Genomic DNA, 19215 nt, shown 5'->3' on the forward strand with positions numbered 1-19215 from the left:
CATGCACCAATGTTTAATTGATGGTTTAATTTAATATTTTCCCATAGCAACTCGGTGGAGTACTGCTTTCTTCAAAAATAGCAAAAATAAATACTTGTCCAAGATATTAAATATTCTGTGATTTCTGAGCCATTTTCAATGTAGATCTCTTCACTTTATAAGTCAATCATTTAGATTTTCCTTCTCCTCTAGAAATTGTTCCAGTCTCCTAACAGTACGCCTTGAAATCGAGCAATATACTGCCATGTGTTTAATAATAAATAACGCAATAAAAATGTGTGAAACTTACAATGCTCAGGCAAGGTTAGATGTCATTATCATGTACTGTCATCTATATTTAAGAAAACTATTTTTAAATATATCACAACACATTCTCATTCTGAAACATTGAGATCCCATGTTCAGCACTTCACACACCAAAGTCAAGCAAGGATTTATGTACGAAGGACTTTCAACGGAAACAAGCCCGCAAGGGCTTTTTTGAAATGCTCCTCTTAGACAGGATGTTTGACGTTATTTGTACTGTAATACATGCTACTGTGTGACTGTACTTGTACTCTAACATTCTATCTAATAAATATATTCATCATCATCATCATTTAAATTATTTACTTCAGGAGCACCATACAAATTATAAAAGGGCATAAGAGTGGATAGGTTGTTTTATGGGCATAAATCCTAAAGCAAATCTATTTTATCTCAAAGAGAATGAGTGCATGGGAATTAGCAACATCACAAAAAAAATATTATGGGAGAGATATATAGGTATAGTGAAAATGACAATAGAATGCTTTCATTTCTAAAAAAGAGAAGATGATGAGATAATCTGAATGTGTAAAATGTCAATAAGATAAAACTTGTGTAATTTGTAAAAATAAAACAATTATTGTGCTCATTAGTGTCATTCAGAACCCACCAAACCACCTGAGAAACCATCATCAAACCAACCAAGACACAGCAGGTGGAAGAACTGACTAGTAACATTTTCCATCCTTACCTTGGCAATTTGGACACACCAATTGAGCAACAGTTGGGATCCAATGTTGTCCTTGTGCTCGTGCACATAGTCGAGCAGGCACCCGTGGGGCATCAGTTGTGTGACCAGCTGGATGGTGGGACTGAGGCAGACGCCCAGCAGGCGGACCAAGTGGGGGTGCTCCACACTAGCCATGATAAGGGCCTCCTGAGTGAGACAGAAAAACACTCAAGCATGTGTTTGAAAAGAGTGAATAATGGATGATGACGTTTCAAATGGTGTTCTGACACATTCCAGTCGTTGGCCAACTCTGTGAGAATAAAGCTGTCCTGTATTTATCTTCTAATAGGTACCAGTGTGATATTATAAGGTCATTATTTGGTTCAAGGTCTATACATAGACTCTTGGGATCATGTTATCACATATGTTTATTGACAGATATAATGATGCCCGTTCAAAAAAATGAGTTCTTGGTTCAAAATAAATAACACATTTAAATAACTGCTGGTTCTATTTCATTTCCTGCACTAGAAAATGCTGCCTGTCTACATGCAGGCATCACATTCACAATGCATTTTGTGCTGCAACTGATAATCAGGTAGGCTTTTTAGTGTCACAAGAGAAATGGCATAGCAAATTAATAAAGACTCCACACACTGGCAACAGTGTCCATCATGTTTACAAGTGTAGACTGAGCTGCCAAAGGCCACACAGTCAAAAGACTTATTCTGTTTCAGGCTGAGATTTCACTTGAAGTGAGCAGCAAGGTTCCACTCCGTCTGGAACAACCGCGACATCAAAGTGTCAACACTTCACAAGACTTCAACGGCACAAAGAGTCTTTAGTAGCAAGCTAAAAGGTAGTAAATGTACCGAGAACAGACAGCTGGATGCCAGTGTCTCTGGAATGTTTCTGGAAGTTTGATCAAAATGTATGTACAAAAGAGAAAGTCATGTATTTAGCGTGTAGTGTATTCTGTTTATTATGCAATAAATTAGAAGTTTGGAAAGGGACTGTTGCATACACAAATGTACAAATTATTATTTAAATGATGAAGATAAACAAAGACATGTTTATTTATCTATGCAACTCAGACATGTGAACACACACTCGGATGCAAGTGTGTGTGCGGATGTATTTGGCAGCGACAGATAATGTACGAGTCTCATTTAGCACAGCACTTGCTTTAACGGACAGCTGCTCGTGTGTTGAAGATGTCCAGTGATTGCAGCACATTGAGGATGATTGGTAAATATGCGAGGCGCTGGGCTGTGCTAGCGGCCCGCTGCTGAATCGTGTCTTTACTTTGACACAGATATTGTCCTGCAGGTTCAGGTCTTCACGAAGAGCAAAAATAAATAAAAAAATATGAATATGTTCCACCTCTCTCATGAATTTATTTTTAAAGTTTGAGTGTTTTCCATCACTTGAATAGATATTTGCAATTTGTTTCTCTGACTCAAACGTACCGCATTAATGAAAACACCAATGAAAAGAACACAACGCACTCTGTTTCATTCATAAGGGAAAATGTCATTGCAGTTCCAAGGACAGGCCACACGGGTTTATCCTGCTTCAGCGGAAAAGAGCCTTGAGAAGGAATAACATGCAGTTTGCTTGTAGCAGAGATTCTGATTAAATGCAGACACAAACACACGCTTGATGCTGATCTTGCGTGATGCAGCATTGACGTCTTGTTACATTTTCAATGTTGTTTTTAAGGTAAGGCCTAAGCCTTACCTTAAAAACGACAAAACAAAAGGTCACCAGCCTTTTCCCAGTCAGGATGTGAATGGTTTCTTCTGTGACTACTGATGTTCCCTAATGCCTGACCCTCAAGTTGCTCAACAATCAATGGTTGTGACACTGGGACTGTGTAAAGTAAGGTGGCAGTGGCAAATAAGGTGAAAAAGAAACTATGTATATGGAGGAAAAACAAACATTAACTACTGTTCCCTGCATTTGTGCAAAAGCCACATGCATCATTCATTTTAGTTTTAGCTTACCTCACCGCTTCCTCACCCTCCCAATGATGTTTTCAGTTATAAAACAGATTTCCATCAGTAATGCAATCTGATTTGTACACACTGCTTCTATACTTGAAAAAAGAGCAACAATTCTAATGGAAATCTCTACTTGTCCACATAGAGACTGAACCCTCAGTCACAAATACATGACTCAACTTATCTCTCACGCATACAAATGCACACACAGACACAGTGGGAAATACACTGCATGTAAATGCATACGTTTTGTTTGCTTATCTAGCAGTAAATATTTTGTTTTAGTATGTCAGTGCCTCTCTATACAATACCTGGCATCATCTACTTCTTATACGTTTTCCTTTCATTTCTGATATCTTGTTGTCTGATTATCAAGCCCCCAAAACACATGGATAATTTAAATGAAATTGATGCAAGATATTGATCAGTGATACAAAAAAATGAATAACCATCCAAAGCTCTTTGCCTCATACTGTCAAACTATAAGAAAAACATGACTGCAACTGGGTTGCTTTCAGTGTGGGTGTGTGTGTGTGTGTGTGTGGGTGTGCGCGTCTGTGTGAGTGTTGATGGGGGTTATTTCATCTGTATTTCATCATCATAGGGATAATTGCGATTTTTCTTTTTTTGCCTTTTCCTTTTGAAATGAGCTGAGCTGGGAATACTTTATAAATGGTTCCTTGTCCACTGTACTTGGAACATGTGGCATGATGTGTGTGTATGTGTGTGTGCGCATAGGCCTTATGGGCCCCTAGTGCTTAAAAAGTACTTTTAATTAGCTTCATTTCACCAGGGGAGATGATGAGTAGTTTGTGCTTTCTTTGAAATATGACTGAGAACTGGTTTCCACACGCTCAAAGTTTACATCACAGCCCAGACATGACATGGTGATCGATTGATGAACATTGTATTCAGACAGACCTGAACAAGCAAAGCCTGGAACACTTTTATATGACAAAAAGCAAATTCCTTTAAAACTATTGTCGGGACTTATCAAAAAGACAGACAACGGAGGAAAAAACCCAAAACAACTCTGTTTATGTTTTTAAGTTCCAGTTTCTAGAATACTCACGTCCATGAATTCTACGTTCGCCTTGGGTCCTGGGGCCTCATTTAGGATTTTAATGGCTACAGGAATCTTCACCTTTTCTCCTTCTGGGACCCAAATCCCCTACAGAAACAAACATACAAACAGATGATATCTCATTATACTGCATGGTGTGGCACAAAACAACAACAACAACATTTATGTAAAAGAGTACCGGTACTTATTACAATTTGACAGTCCATCTTCATTGAATATGTTTCTTGTATTTGATTTTCCAAGCTTTCTTAATATCCGTCTTTCACAATCTCATTGCCAGAATGAGGGTGTTGTACATGCTGCATAATTAAAGGTTATTTTTCTCCTCAAAACTACTTAATCATTTTGAAGAACATAATTTCAGGTGGTATTAGCGTAAATCTCCAGCTACTAAAGTAGTCTAAGTGCTGAAAAAGAGGAGGCATGTTTTTCCAAATCTGCTGTATCTTTGTTTGATCCTGATGTAGCTTAATTTCCAGTGACACAGTCTAAGACAGCGATTGTAACTTCAATGCAATGCGTTCTTGGAAAACACCATCTTCCTGTTTGTGTTGATGATTATTACTCAGCAGACTGAATCGTTTTTTTCTGTTTGCTTTTTAAATGAACTGCCTTGATGGTTCTTAATATATGACATTAATTTCTTAGTGCAGAATAGTTTTTTTTCAGGACTTTTGTATTACTGCATTATTTCTTACCTGTTTTACCACATTCAGAAATTTCCCTTTTGACCTGAACTTTTATAACAGATATCCTCCAAATTTCCAAAATATGCTTTAAATCCTTTTAACTACACTGGTGAATTCCAGAATACTACTATAATGTATGTGCCGACAAAAATACGCTGTGATGGAAGGAAGCTCTTATGCATTCATTCCCACGGCTGTGTGAGCTAAACTACATCAAAGTCATAACCTTACAAGTAAGTTTTTGCAATAAACCTAAATTTGTCCTAAATATCTGGCCAATTCAGAGGGGGAAACATTGAAGTACTCTTATAATTTCGCTGTGAATAATTTTACTATAAATAAAGTACTGCTTAAATTACCCTCAGTTTCCCTGACGTACAAATCAGCACTTCCCATAACAGACAGGTGAAACTCAAGGAAACGGTGAGGAAAAACTTCATTACAATCTGAATGCTGACACTCAGCATTAGCTGTGTCTTCTGTGTTGTCCCCGGAATAACATCATGCAACGAAGGCTCTGATAATATTCTGATGGATGATCTCTGAACCAATCAATTGCATTTTATTTCTGGAATGATCCAGTGAGAGAGAGGTTCCGGTACCTCTCCATTGTCCCCTGGTCTCCAGGGAGACTGTTTGGGCTCTGTCGGGCATCCATCAAATTCTTAATGGACTACATATTCTTTCAGGCCTGGAGGTGATTGAGGATTTACCAGGGGAATGTACAAGAAGTTACTCTGAAACTGCAAACATACCGCTAACACACAGAATAATGTCGCTGGATTGATCCCCAAACGACCAAATGTATTTATATAGAGACTTTCTGATTCCAGCTGTGTTATTCTCTTTCTCAAACTCATCATACCGGTGATGACCTCACAACCCTTCAGTTCAATATAACCCCAAGGGTTTCAGTGCTGTTACTGATTCTTTTCATCCTGCCTCTAGCCTTCCATCCCATTCTCTTTCATTAAGGACATTAAAATCTGGTCGTCACACACAAATTAATTTAGCATTTGAATTAGTTTGGTCAGGGACAAATTGAAACACAATAAAACAGTTACTGCTTTACCTTGTAGACGGTTCCAAAGGCCCCAGAACCAAGGATCTTGACCCGTTTGAGTTCCGTCTCCTTCAGGATGCGAAGTTGGGCCTGATTGGGTGCTGTCCCACTGGGTGTTAGAGGTTCCACCAGCTAAGGACACATGCAGATGACAAAGAAGTCACCCGGGCATTAGTGTTTTATGTAGTTTTGTTACACTGAAGATAATTGTTTTCGCCACACACATAAACACATAGACAATAATATTACAATATATTTCAAATCAATGTTTACTTTATGGAATTAAAGTTACATTTACTTTTAACCCTGTCATGGAATTTGGTTGACTATAACTTGTCTTAATTTGCAACTGCTCAGTACGTCATGTGAAAGTGGGATCAGGAGGAGATTTTCCCAAAAATAACAAATACAAAGCTTGGAGTGTCTTTACCATTTCAATATCACAGATGAGAAATGGCATTAAAGTAAAGAGACAGTTGAGAAAGAGCGAAATACGGAGGCGGTGGGTGGTAGATAATTGTGAGCCTGAAAAGGAGTTGACACTTTTGTTGTCTCATTATGGCTCAAGTGGAGGAACGAGCAGATTTAATAGCAGAAGAGGGAAAAACATTATATGAGGGGAGGGACGGAGGAAAATGTGGATTGGGAGAGGAACTGTGGCAGAAACGACAAACACTAGGCAGGGACAGAAAAGTGAGGAGCTGAATTGGCACAAGGATGCAAATGCACTAGAGAGAAGAGAGCAATATAAGGAGAGTTAGAGAGAGCGGAAATAGAGAAGGAGGGTTGAGGGAGGAAGACACAGAGAGGGAGAGAGAGTGTAAATCAGTCTGGCTGTGGTCGGGAACTTCTGTCCCTCTGGCTTGTGGTTACCGTTTGATTAAAAAGAGTCATTCTTCATTCAAAGAGAATAATAAATCAGCCTCTACAGGGTAGAAATGGGAGGGGAGGGAGCCAAACACAAACACACACGACACAATAAAGTCTCAAAATTATCCATCCATAGAGTCGGCACTGCTTGATACTATTCCATCATGCAGGGAGCTGTCCAGCAGTAGTGGTGCTGAAGCTGAGGCTCTGCAGCAGTCACAGTGTAGCTTACGGGAGCTGTCTGCTGTTCACTCCACAGGTAAAAGCTGAAAACCAGCCCATTGACCACATGCTCAATAAATCTCTATACAGACTGTAGGAACGCACCACATTCGTTGCATGAATAATATCGTATCATATTATGTTCTGAAAGGTTAGGGTTAGGGTTCGGGTTACATCACATTAAATAAGCTTTGGAAGTGCAGCTGACAATAACATTTGGAGACGTCAACCACTATAGCATTCTCAAAGGCTGACATATTAATGACAATTTCACGCAGGAAAAAAGTTAATAGCCCATTCATCAGACTGTAGCATCCTTCCGCTGTCCTTGTGGGGGGAACAAAAGTGCTGAAAATGTGCAGTCACTTACTTCATCAGAAAGACATTCACGGAACATGAAATTCAATTGAACAAATTCCATTTAATAAATACCTGCATGAATCTGGAACTTCACATCCAACTTGACATAATCAATACATTATATATGCATAATATACACTAACACCATTTTACATCCTTCTAGTTTGCAGCATATTCTGTCTTTAGATAAATGACTGGAGGCATCATCCTAATTAAGTAATTGAAATTGCTTCGTAAGTGTTTGCCATGCGTGAATACAAGTGTAATAAGTCATAGCACAGCTGCTTTTTGCATTATACAACCTATCAGCAAATACACTTTACTGATACTTGTGAGCGCTGAAGAGCCATAGAGCAATGAAAGCAGGCCCGATTCTCACTATGGAAGTGTCAGGATGTGCTCTTCTTGTTTTAACACAAGAGGAAGAGTGAGTTCACCTCTTCTAATGCCACCGTCTCTTACCTCGTGAGACCGTAAGTGTCCTCTCCTGTGCAATATGGCAAAGTCAACATCTGAGCCTCAGTTAATGAAAATATCTCCATCTCTGCGCTTCTGAAGAAGTTCCATCTGAAGACATACTGTCTGTTTCGAGTTTCTTTCTTTTATTCTGCACTGTGAGCACCATAGCATGCAGAAAACAACATGATCATAGATACATTAACATCGTCAGCCATTTCATGTCTTTTGATCTTGTTCTCTTCAAACACTTAGATACATTTAGGTGGTCTTCTTATAGACAGAAAAGATTAAAATCTCAAATAGATGCATCACATTTTTCTAATTTCACCACTCCACTCTTTTGAGCTAATTATCTGCTACGATAAGGTTATTTGGTTGACATGATACAACAGTAAAGGTCCGAAGTGCATAAGCTGCAGCTAGATTTCTTAAAACTGAGTTGACTCAGACTACCTTTGGTCTTACAGCATTATCTGTCAGTGCAACAGGCTCACCTCTGTTTCCAGGAAGCGACGGAGGGCTCTCTTCTTCTTAATATTCTTCCGGCGCACAGACACCGCTATGCTGAGGACCATGATCACCACCATGAAGAGGCCACCGATTACCCCTGCTGCGATCAGAGGGGTTCTGAAGACAAGAAAGCAGAGGGGGCAAAGAAGGAGGAAAATAAGTAGATGAAGAAAAGAGAGTATGCAAGCATTAAAGCTTTTTTTTCTGTCATCCTGGGATGAGAGAAAGCTGACAGGCGGTAGGGTCAGGGCAAACAAGTTAAGTAGGTTACATAAGGGTAGTCACATAATTTGGTTAGGTGTAGGGAGGATGACAATAAACAGATAGAAGTTGGCATAATGTTTATCCATTCATTCATCCATTCATTTATTCATCTTCCTGACCGATTTTGTCCAGTACCGGGTCGCGGATCATGCTGGACCCGATCCCAGCAGTCAACGGGCGAGAGGCGGGGTACACCCTGGATAAGCCGCCAGTTCATCGCAGGCCCACACAAAGACAGACACTCATTCACACGCACACACACACACCTATGGACAATTTAGTGTAACCAATTCACCTAAGTTGCATGTTTTTGCTGGTGGGAGGAAGCCGGAAAACCCGGAGAGAACTCACGCAGACACGGGGAGAACATGCAAACTCCTCACAGAAAAGACCGCACGTCTGATTCGAACCTGTGACCTTCTTGCTGTGAGGCAACAGCAATTAAGTAAAAAAAAAAAGAATATACTTGTGGGTCATCCTTTAAAAAACCTTCACCTTTATTCTTTGTTTTTCTATTAAACTTCATTTGATATCACGTTTTCATCCATGTCATCTCAGTAAAATATAGGCTGAGGTCATAAACAAGAAAATAACCATCAAAGTGAATTATTAGCGCCACTGTCACTGTCATTTGAAAAAAAGAAAAGAGAAAAGACTCCTCAATAATTTCCCTGATATTCTCCCTCAGCGGTCCATAGTTAGTTCAGAAATGAAGGAAGAAAAGAGTTGGGTTTGCAGCATATAAACCCACGTCTCTTAGTCCTTTTTTTGTGGAAATGAAAATAACCTCATTTGGTCAGGCTTTCAGGGAAGTATATCACATTTTGGAAGGCTCCACTCCATAAAATATTTTCTCAGTTGGCTTCATGGAAAGTGTATGCGACACTATTTTTAGTGATTGCAATGTGTGACTGTAATGGACTAACTAGAGACAATATCAGGTCACCGCAACTTTGCCAGACTTTAAATAAAACAAAACAGTAATAACATATAATGAAATTATGCTACTGGCACCAAACATTAAGGAAGTCATTCTGTTTGTACAATCTATATACCCCATCTCTCGTTTGACATTAATTTTGTGACCCAGATGAAAGTCCTCCTCATATTATTTAACTGCTGCGGTACAATCACTGCTTAATCAAGTATCATTACTGTTCATTAATTCAGGCAAGAAAGGCCAATGGAGAAAAAAATAAAATAAAAATGACGCATCAGCCAGAAAGAATGACCATCAATGATGTGCTGCATGACCTGATGTCACTGAAGCATCACGGCCCACTGATGGCTAATACATGCTTCATGTAGATGCTCTCTCCGACTGACATTATCTGAGTGATCAGGTGGAACAAAGGTATACTAAGAACAAGCTCAAGACACACAGTTCTGAAGAGCACCCTGAAAGCCACCGTTGTGTGTGACCGGTGATGCATTAAACCAAATTCAATTCAATGTTTCCCCATCATTACACACATCAGGATTGAAAAAGGCTTGAGCATGAAGCAAATCGAGATTGGATGATAATATCAGGGAGCACTGATATTTTTGAATTGCATGGATTCAATCACTGCCAAAATGGAACGGGTTAGATAAGGTATTGTCAGGTTCAGCAGACTACTTATTACATAAGTGGCAGGAGGTAATTAATCCAGTTTAATCAGATATCCAGGCCATCCCTGCATAAGGTGTATGATAATGTCAGGAGGAATGATGGCCTTTGAAGGCATAGTGTAATCACATATTTCTGAAAAGGCCTTTTTGGTCAAGCAACGCCTCTGACAGGTAAGAGATTTGTAAGATGTATGACACTTCAGAGAAGGCAGCTAAGCCTGGGTTTATCCATGCGTCTCTTGCTGCATCCCCGCCACAGCTATCTGAGATCTGATAATGACTGATCTATTTGCCGGGTCAGCTGATAGCTATATTACCCCTTTGACTGCAGCCCCTTCATCCTGTTGGCAGTATCTGAAAGACTATTTCAGAAGTGAAAGTTGAGCTCTTGGAAGTTATTCAGAAGGCATGATATGTATCTTTGAAATTCTCGGTACCTCCATCGGTATTCATTGTCCTGCCACTAAATATTGATCAGTGAATGCTTACTAAATATTTGGGTCCACTAAAGAGTGGGTCCATCCGTGTTACTGTAGCTAGCCCCACACTCCTGATAAACTCTGGATGATTTGCATGCTTTATTCTTTTTTGTTATGTCACTGTACTGGAGATGTGCAGATCTACAGTATCAGTGTCGGGTGCTCACTTTGTCTATTCCTTTTCTTTTAGTGCGATCTCCAAAAAAAACCAAACACACACAGCACAATAATTATCAGTGGCATTTGATGTCAAATTGTTTCTGGCAGGTAATTAATTTGCTCTAAATTGTGACATTTTGCCTTACCTCTATCTTAAGTGCTACCATTTTATCACGAACCACGCAAATTGCTTGTTCTTTCTCTCTTTCTCTCTTTTGACCACATGCACCCACACACATCAAAGACACTGGCAGAGATTTCAGCACTAAAGGTAGTCATTAATCATACAGCTTACTTACTGTTGTTACGTGTTTGTGTGTATAAAGATAAATTGCAGTACCTGTCCATCCAACCAATGCAGTCTTGCAGTCTCGGCCCGATGCACCTACAGTAAGGATGGAAATACAGAACAACTGATCAAAACTAAATTCCTATTTAGTCATTGCTATCTGAGAAAGATAAGACCTTGTCGTCTGTTTAAAAGATGCATGCAGCAAGTGATGGTTTTAATGAAGCCCTTTTAAGCCAAAGACTGCGTTCGTCATGTGGTCCTTGCACCTGGTCCTTGCAAGATGATGCTCGTTCAACTTTCTTTCACAAACTACCTGTGCAATTCTCAATCTCATTTATACAAGGCTTGGTGACTTGAAAAAGGCCACATTGTATAAATGAGTTGCTCCTCTCTTGTCTACAACTTTAACATGATCAACAAGATGTGATGAAAGAACGGTTGAACAGCTCTTCCCAGCCCAGCCACTCTCGACCGCAGGAGAGAGGCTTCTTAAAGCCCAGGGCTTCTGGTGGGACATTTTGGACTACTACTAGATTCATCAGGTATCAATAAAGCAGGTTTACTGTTTAATTTCCTACTTGATCAACCATGTATGTGTTACTGTGAAGTCATCTCTGCTCTTGCTGAGATTCTGCCAAAGGGTCCTGCAATGACCCCTGGGCAGAAGACTGCTTCCAGTCCCATCAGGTGACAGCTGATCTACACTTAAAAAAAAGTGGGGAAAACCGGTGAACTTTGGGACAGTGATGCAAATGCTGACCGCCGTCACCATGGTTCTTATTCTAAAGTTAACTTTTTAGTTATTTGTGGACTGGAGTCGGAGTTTGTGAAACTGTTAACATGCATCAAGGCACTTGTTAGTAAGGTTTTCATTGTGTTTCATTAACAGTATATCAGTCAGTCATTGTATTTCCTTGAAAATATATTAGTCATTGTATTTCGTTCATGAGACATTAGCAAATGCGTTTCCATAATGGTACATTAGATATTATATATTGCATTTTACATTACTTAGCTCTGTTTAGTTTGGTTTGATTAGCTAATTGACATTTTATCTGATTGTTGGGTTCTCCAGGGCAGATTGTGTGGGTTTTATTTTTGTGTACTCGTTTTCTGCCACACCAGATCCTCACTTTTAGTTAAAGTAGTACTTAATTTCTGTTAACATTGGAATTTTACATTGCTTCCCTTCTCACTTACTTGGTAAGTGAGATGTCCACTTATAGAATGCAGTTGTGTAGCCTTGTCACACATTATATTGTTTAGTTGCTACTTCAGGATTTAATCAATTATTCGCCAGTCAATGTGACTGTTGTTCACGGAAAGTGTTTTACCTTTTTGTGGGTTTTAGATGTTTGTTCCAAAGTGGGATCACTCATCTCTCTACTATGAGAGTGATCAGCGTTCAAGATCTGGGGCTCTTTAACGAGTGGATATTTTGACTACCAGACTCTGTATTGAATGAGAGACATTTTCAGAGCTACGTTAGCCCTGACTGATTTGTTAGGTTCATTCAAATCAGGTGCCCCACTTTCCTTAGCACTCAGTCTAATCATGAATAAACAAACGAAAGAACAAGTGTCAAGAACAAGTACATTATTACACACAATTCCTTCTTTGGAAAAACAACCAGATGCCATACAATATTCTCTGTTACCAGTTCCAGCTTAAATGCTTTTTCAAGCCATCATATAACACACTTCAAAGGAGACTTGAATGAACTCAACAAGACTCTTGTGATTTGAGAGTGTGAACATATTCCATCCCCACGTAGTCATTTTCAGCTGCAACTGATTCCAGAATCTCTCTTCGGTGCCATTTCACCTCTGTCTAGTCTAGTCCCAGCCTGCAGTGTCTTTTCATCCTCGGAGTCATTGTCCTTGTCACTGTAAATCAGATTCATACTGTGTCCCCCGTCATCAAACTGGCTTTAGCTGGTATCTGAGACTGCATTCAGGCTCAGTGGTGATTCGCCATGTAACAATAAATTCAGTTATGGGACCACCTGTTACATAGTATTTGGGCTAATGGAAGCTATAGCTAAAGCCTACACCAAGAAAATGAGCTGCATTAAAATGCTGGCCATATTTTCCAAGTTCCTTATTAAGGAATTGATCTGATGTCTGGTTTAGATTAGAGTTCACCTCATGCCAGTGCTGACAGTACAGGTTTTATATGAATGTTACATTTCCTTCTGTTTTTTTCTGGTAAAATGACTCACAGTAGAAATAAGTGATTTCATGATTTTTAAGATAATGATGGGAAATGTCTTGCTTGGACTTTTTCTCCACACTTAATGAACAGTCATTGTCCTGACTGTACTTACCCCTGGGTACAGTTTGCATGGCAGGGATGGCATTCATTGTTGGCCTCTGCATACTTGAAGATGAAACTGTTGGCACCTTGCAGGCCATCGGGACACGTTTCCACACAATTAGGACCATCCTTGAAATGGAGGCATTTTACACAGTGCTCTGGGCCCTGAGGAAAGTGAAAGCACATTCAAGTTTATTTTACTTTTCAAAAATAGTTCTGTAGAAAACAGCTTCTGTGTAACCATTAGAGAAGTTGCCATTTAGAAAGGCAAGTAACTGACAGTCATAATAATGATCATGGTCTGTGGCAACAGCCCTGCTCTTTTAACATTGCACTAAATCTCTAATGATAAATTGACAAGGGCAGACGGTTACCACTGCCTATAAGATTTTTCTCATGACTGGTGGATATTACAGGTGCGTTCAGGTTTTTCGGGACAGATCGTGCAGCTGTTTGTAAAGTTTCGCCTCAAGTTTTGATTCAAAACTTCCTGTGGAGGCTATAATGCAGCTCTACCTGGCATCGTGACGTTGGGTATAAAGGACAAATCTGTCCTTTCACAAATCTGAAGGATGATATGTCTGCAGGAGCCTCTGTTTGCAATGTAGACTGATGGATTGGTACGTTACTTCATCAATTACCGGTCGAGTGCTGGTCTCTTAGCAGCTTTATAGATAAAGTTGTTGCTCTTGCATCTGTGTTGCAGTAAAAGATGAGTGTGAAATAGAGATAACAAGGAGTAAAAGACAGAAGGTGAACAGAGTGAAAGAAGAGATGAGGAAAAATAAGTATTATCGAGTAATAAGGGGGAGTGAAGGAAGGGAGACGTCCGATATGGATGCAGAAAGGCGGCAAAAGGCAGAAGCAGTGAGAGCAAGTGATATATACTATGAATAAGAGAGAGGGAGGGAGAGAGAAGACTAGATGCATAAAGCAGTGTGAGCAGAGAAGGCAGATAATAACCATCGCTCACAGCACACACAATGACCATAACAATCCGCCTAGAACAGGATTTATGGAGCTAATATAGGCGAGGGAGAAGGTAAGAGAGGAGAGGAAGAGAGACGAAAAGCTCTCCCAGACAGCTTTCCCATCATCAATGGGCCTGAAGAACATATCATTGGCAAACAAAGCACACAGTCGTGCATAAGCTAAGCACATTGAAATTAAATCAAATGTCACATATCCACTTACATGAATATCCAAATCGCACGCGAGCAAGAAAAATGAAACACTAACAGACGCTTTACGCGTGAGGGACGTAGGTGAGAAAGACACGCAACATTGTTTTTCTGTAAACAATGGGTCATTAGGGCAAACAGATTATAGCAAATGCAGGTAACTACCAGATATTCTGGAAAGTGTATGTGAGAACTTCATCCAAAATCAGAACTAGTGCTTGGGATTGGTTTCGCGTCTGTGTGTGTCTGTGTGTGTGAGCGTGCATACGTCCTTTGTAGCTTGAGTGTGTGAACATGGATTCACCTCACTCTAATTATGCAAACTAAAACTCCCGCTGCTCTTGTCAGCTTCACGTTGGGATGAGCCTGGATCTTTAAGTGCCCTACCATACGCAGTGATTCATGTGTGTTTGTGTGTGTATGTGTGTGTGTGCTGTTACAACCAAAGCTTTCTCCTATACATTATAAGTGAGCTAGTTTTGTGACAACTAAGTGTACGACTGTATTCTTTCTCTGTCGTATTTCTCCCTCTGTTATGCATAAGCCACACTTTCATCTGCAGAAGGTTGGCAATCAATCTACATTCTTATTTTCATATTCAAGACTTTCAACAGGCAGCCAAATAACAAGCTTGTCAAGGCATGATCAGGTACATCAGGAAATATGTATAATTTATATTACTTTGACATAATGAACTGACAGATCCATCACACCCTGCCACTATATCTGCCTAAATGAATACGGTAGCTCCAATTCATTGGTCTCAAAGATCGTAACGTCACTCATGCAGGTTGACATGAATTTCTTTTAAAAAAAATATCATGTTGTGCTTCAGTCTATGTAGAATAGAAAGCCTTTATTGTCATTGCACAGTGGATATACAATGATATTATATGTCTGCAATTGTGTCTACAATACAGGACATTTATAAGGCAACATGAAAAATTAATTCCATGCAAGAAATATTGATTAATCTGGCTCCAAACTAAAAAACAGGAGGAAATGCAAGGAATACCAATTTTACGTTCTCGTCACATCTCTTGAACAGATGTTGAGTGACCAGAAATAATCATCTTAAACCTAAAGCAGTTAATACAATACAATCCAAAACCTTACTGTGAGTCCATTCACTCCCTATTTTATAATTATCCAACCATCGATCCCTCCATTTTCTTGTAGACGAGACAATCATCTCATCAACAGCCGCTTTTCCGCTTTGCAGGTCACGCCCAGCTTGCTATGGGCGAGGGGTGGGGTACACCTCGGATGAGTTGTCGGCGCATCGCGGGGCCACACAGAGACAGATGGATACTCTTGCACATGCTCGTACAGTCCGGACAATTTGAAGTAATGCATTCACCTAAATAGCATGTGGTGGTGACAATTGAAATAATTCCGAATGCAATCTGTAATAAGAGGGTGTACATGGCCACTCCATTATTAAGTTAAGGTCAATAAGTAGTGGACAAACTGTGTAAGGAAACATCACCAGTCTTCACCACCTACATTGTCAAATGTAGTTACACGGCAGTAGTTCGAGATTGTCAGCCATGACTAATAAAAAGCTTCAAGAGTCTGATACCAAACAATCAATTAACTTTAATGGTTTTGCAAAAATAAATAAATAAATAAAGCCTTTGCTTCTCACACCAAAATGCTCACTTTCTAAACTATATCGAGCAAACTATCTGACATGATTTGATGCAACATTAAAATCAGCAGAGTCACCCTCTGGCTTGTATCTGTCGCAAGTCATCCCCTTCTATCAAACAGCAAGATACTATTTTAAAAGAAGGGTCAATGGCCTTATGTGGCTGTGGGTGTAGAGCAGCAAATAGGCAGATGGAGATGAAGGTCAGAAACTTTCTGTTTTCACTTTTTATCTTTTTCAATGAAATGATGCTATATTTTCTTTGCCGCCAGTGCTTATCCAATATCAAAAACCCCTCCACTCCACTCCAGTCATGTGATCCCAATGACCCTTGTTATGGTTGAGTAAATTAAAGAGCCACATTTGACCTTAACAACCCTGACAACTGGTCAACAGCACACATGACCTTGATACCTCTAAGGATATTAGACCACCAAGCATGGAGTGAATGAATAATGCACAATGTGTAAAGCATCTTTGGGTGCCTTGAAAAGCGCTACATAAAATCAATGCAGTATTATTATTATTAGTGACCTAACAAGTAAATACATGGAACTCCTGATCACTCTGCTAAAACTAAGGAAACATCTTGCATGAAAGCTGAAACATAAATTAATTTAATGGCCTCATTAACATGGTTTTGTCGAAAATATGGGAAAATGCTTTAGAAATGATACTGCTGCACACAGAAACCAAACAAAACCCCTGTTGAAATCATTGCAGTATTCATGCCAGGTCAGTAGTTGGCAGTGTATTTTTTCCAAAATTAACACTACAGATTGTGCTTTCACAGCTACAGGATTTTGTTAGCAGCAGGTTATTGTGAGCACACACTAATTTAACTAATGTGTTTCCTCTGTTCATGGTAATGGTACAGACAATCTGCATATTCAAAAAGGGCATTAGCAAGCAATAAAAACTGAAAATCCACCATTGCTTTTAGTTTTGTACCTGTACACTGTGTATTGTGTATTATTGGATCAGAACTGAAATAGTGAATAAGATGAAGTGGGGCTGTATCATCAGTGTTTTCAGAGGAACTGTTTGTTGTTAAGCCATTTTTACATGGTAATCCATCTTATTTTGAAACCATTTTCTGGAAGGATATTTTGGTGATATTTTGGTACCCAAAGGGCTGTAATATGACGATACTGACTTGTTTTGTTGTAATTTGTTTTAATTGTGTGGGAGAATAGTGTATACTTTACTTAAACATATTTTCTAACTGTTGCACACGAACAAGCTTACCAGACCGTGGCAGGTCAAAGAGTCATCCTCTGCTTGTTCACATTGGCCGTCACACTCCACACACACCGACTCATTGGCATACTCTCGGATATCCCTGAAGAATGAAATGGATGGAGGAAGATTTTAAAATGGGAGGGAAAAGAAAGTGATGAGAGACATTAGCTGACTACAGGTGGATTATACAGTATATTCATCCTTAAAAGACCTTCAAGAAGATTAACATCTTGGATTAATTCGCCTTGCAACATTTTTTCCTTAAGTTATGGCCATAAAAGAATACAAAGAGTGGCTGCATCATTTTAATTGTCGATGTCGGGTTTAGATCACGGAAGTCAATGCCATCACAGAGAAGGACGTTACAGACACAGAGAGATGCAGCATATTTGAAAATTAATTGGATCCGTTACCTTGTTCAATTTTTGTATTTCCCTTATAAGCCCAGAACCCCACAATTGCATTGAAGAGTCCGTGACATTTGATCACAAAGAGGCTGAGTTGAAATTTTGCCTGTCACCACAGGACAAGGAGGATATATTTTGAGTCATTCTCTTTTTGTCAGCATAGGAACACCAGAAGTTTGAATCTTAGCAAAAGATCCCAGTGGGATCTAAATTAAATAAGTATTAATTACGCTTCGTCTGGTCTTCACAAAACCTTCCAGGCAGGGGAATCAGGCTTTGTCTGCATGCGAGCTGCAGCATAGCTGGACGATATCACTGACACTTAAGACTTATGGGCTGTTGTGGTTTGCTCTGCATTGTTCTAATGTTCTGTGCTTTCTCTGTTGTGAGAAAAATATGACATTTTGAACAGTAAGGTCAAAAATCGCCTTGATGATTTTAAATAAACATTGAGAAGTCAACTACAGGTTAACATGAACGACTGAGATTACACATAGAATTATATTTTCTTTTCTTGTGAAAAAAAATACTCGTTCCTTCTTTTTATACATTGAAAGAAAATATATATGAATAAAGATGGTGTGGAACATCTCAGACAGCATGTGTATATATATATCCTCCTGGGACCCAGCCCGCCAGTTAGCATGTCATCTGCAATGGACAAATGTCTACTACAGAGGACATGCTAACTGGCTGGGTCTCAGGAGGATACAATTCCTTCATTCATCTTCTGAACCAATTAATCCGTTACTGGTTGTGCTGGAGAACTGTCCGAGCAGCCAGCGGGCGAGAGTTGGGGTACACCCCGGACAAGCCGCCAGTTCATCGCAGGGCCACACATAGACAAGCAAGCAATCAGTCATGCACACATATCTATGGGCAATTTAGTGTAACCAATTCACCTAAGTTGCATGTTTCTGGTAGTCGGAGGAAGCCGGAGAACCCACGCAGACAAGGGGAGAACATGCAAACTCCTCGCAGAAAGGCCGCAAGTCGTATTCGAACCTGGGACCTTCTTGCTGTGAGGCAACAGCGCTTACCCCTGCGCCACCATGCTGCCCATATATATGTATTTAAAGGCCTATATTTTGGTAGGTGATGTGCTCATTGTGGTAAACTTGCCAAAGTGGATGGTATGGATGTGCAGGTGGACAGGTAGGCAGGGCGTGGCCCCGTGCGCAAGCAGTGACTGTGACACGCAGTGACACGCCTAGCCCCCCTGCCCGAACAGCCTCTTCTGGTCTTCCTCATACCTCCTTAATACAGTCAGCAAATATCAAATTGAGACTCTGACCTTAAAGTCAGTTCTCCAGAAGTTCTGCAGGAAAAAAAACCCAAACTATAATATTGTTAATAATATTATAGTATATACAAACA

At 39.8% G+C, this 19215-nt stretch overlaps 1 protein-coding gene across 1 annotated transcript in view; it reads right to left on the reverse strand.

Annotated features, from left to right (window-relative positions):
* Positions 1–19215, reverse strand: part of LOC137914107 (receptor tyrosine-protein kinase erbB-4-like) — a 102761-nt gene that overhangs the window by 29099 nt on the left and 54447 nt on the right. The window contains exons 14-20 of the mRNA XM_068757724.1: positions 17438–17531; positions 13368–13522; positions 11090–11134; positions 8221–8353; positions 5825–5947; positions 4052–4150; positions 998–1183 (exon numbers count right to left, since the gene is read on the reverse strand). Coding sequence (XP_068613825.1) covers positions 998–1183; positions 4052–4150; positions 5825–5947; positions 8221–8353; positions 11090–11134; positions 13368–13522; positions 17438–17531 — 835 coding nt within the window. The remainder of the gene's footprint in view (positions 1–997; positions 1184–4051; positions 4151–5824; positions 5948–8220; positions 8354–11089; positions 11135–13367; positions 13523–17437; positions 17532–19215) is intronic.

The sequence above is a fragment of the Brachionichthys hirsutus genome, unplaced genomic scaffold (genome assembly GCF_040956055.1).
Source record: "Brachionichthys hirsutus isolate HB-005 unplaced genomic scaffold, CSIRO-AGI_Bhir_v1 contig_1089, whole genome shotgun sequence".
NCBI classification, from domain to species: Eukaryota; Metazoa; Chordata; class Actinopteri; order Lophiiformes; family Brachionichthyidae; genus Brachionichthys; species Brachionichthys hirsutus.